Raw genomic sequence first — 1,475 nt, 5'->3', positions numbered from 1 at the left:
CTGACAGTTTAGTGGAAAAATATCGGTCTATTTATATTACTGACAGTGATAGCGACTTATTCCTCCAGAAATAAGGGAAGTGGCAAAAAATATTAATTTGTCAAATGTTTTATTCCCATTGAGAATAATCATTTGGCTGCCTGGGCAGAGAAGTCATCACTTTGCTGCCTAGGCAGGAAAAGTAATACTTTGCTAATTGATATGTGTCTGCAAAATTAATATTCATATGAAAAGAGTGTTTTATTGTATGAGAGGACTTAACAGTTACAATTGTTGTGCAACGTTAAGACTTACCATGTTAATGAGAAGTGATTGATGAATCACATAAATCTTTTGGAATTTTTTTGTGCCAAAGGGATCTTTGATGTTTTAAATTATCAAACGTACATTCTTACCAAAAAAGTTGAGCTTTTATGCCATAAAACAATACACTACAGTGTTTTAGCTTGGTGGTACCAATAAAATGATAATTCTTGAATATCAACCACTTTAACTCGCTCATGAAAAATTACCCTCATAACCTTACTTCAGTTGCAGATGTTCTCTCCATGTTTTACCTATCTAAAGGGTGGTCATCAAGGAACTCCGTAACCATAAAAAATCGAGACATAATCACCGCCGCCCTAAACCTTGAAATACAAATTCCTAAAGCCTGAATTACCTACAATTCATCAACACCAGACAACTCACCTAACCCCGTAATCACTCATTTCGTCGACCTGAAGGCTCTTTTGTTTCGTAATCGTACCAGAAACGTCTATATTCCAAACCATCACCCCCAACGGGTAACCATTTGTTAAGACAGAAAATCCAAACGGGTGATTGAAGAAAGCACAAAAGGCAAATCTAGTTGGCGTGGACTGATTGGCAAGCTGTGAGACGGATATGCAGCCGACTGAGATCTTTATTACATTATGCGTTAGTCCAGATTGCATCGGACGGATCGAACCTCCCACTTCTCTGAAAAAAAAAGAATTAAATGGGGAAGTGACGTTGACTGATGGTTTGACAGTGTGAAAAATGGTGGTTTTGATGTCAGCCATGACGCTCTTTGATATCAGGAAATTCCCTGTTCGGGTTTAGGGAGTGTGGAGATTGGAAGTCATATTTAATTTTGTTTTATTTTTGTTGTGTTGGAATCGATCAAGTTGACTGAGATATATGTACGTATTTCTTTAGACTCTAGAGAGACTGAACATTGTGGAACTCTTCATAAGTAAAAGAATCCCAAGAAAAAGAAGAAAAATCCCAAAAAAACAGGAAAAATGTATACCCTTATACCATGAAGAATTAGAAAACGCGCTCAGTAAAATTTTCACAGTGAAATGGAAGTCCACAAAGAAGTGTCCAGGAGTTTAAAATGAATTTCAATGAAGTATTAATATTAAAGGGTGTTTTTTTTAGAGCTATAGAACTTTAAATTGCAATAAAACAATGATGGCTTATTCTATTGACATGAATTTTATTTATCCGCA

At 35.8% G+C, this 1,475-nt stretch overlaps 1 protein-coding gene across 1 annotated transcript; it reads right to left on the bottom strand.

The window, feature by feature from the left end:
* Positions 1–497: 497 nt before the first annotated feature.
* Positions 498–1,159, bottom strand: LOC123670775. Its single transcript, XM_045604325.1, has 2 exons — positions 691–1,159; positions 498–629 (listed from the first exon to the last, which is right to left on the bottom strand). The coding sequence occupies exons 1-2, from the start codon at positions 1,041–1,043 to the stop codon at positions 554–556; spliced, it is 429 nt and encodes a 142-aa protein (XP_045460281.1). The 5' UTR covers positions 1,044–1,159; the 3' UTR covers positions 498–553.
* Between the last annotated feature and the right edge of the window lie 316 nt (positions 1,160–1,475).

This window comes from Harmonia axyridis, chromosome 1, assembly GCF_914767665.1.
Source record: "Harmonia axyridis chromosome 1, icHarAxyr1.1, whole genome shotgun sequence".
NCBI lineage: Eukaryota > Metazoa > Arthropoda > Insecta > Coleoptera > Coccinellidae > Harmonia > Harmonia axyridis.
The sequence above is the reverse complement of the archived record's forward strand: the minus strand, read 5'-3'. Positions and strand labels throughout refer to the sequence as shown.

Coding starts and splice junctions, on each gene's coding strand:
- LOC123670775 (XM_045604325.1), bottom strand. CDS start 1,043: ATGGCTGACATCAAAACCACCATTTTTCACACTGTCAAACCATCAGTC. Junction 630..690: donor ATGAGTGATTACGGGGTTAG/GTGAGTTGTCTG, acceptor TTGTATTTCAAG/GTTTAGGGCGGCGGTGATTA.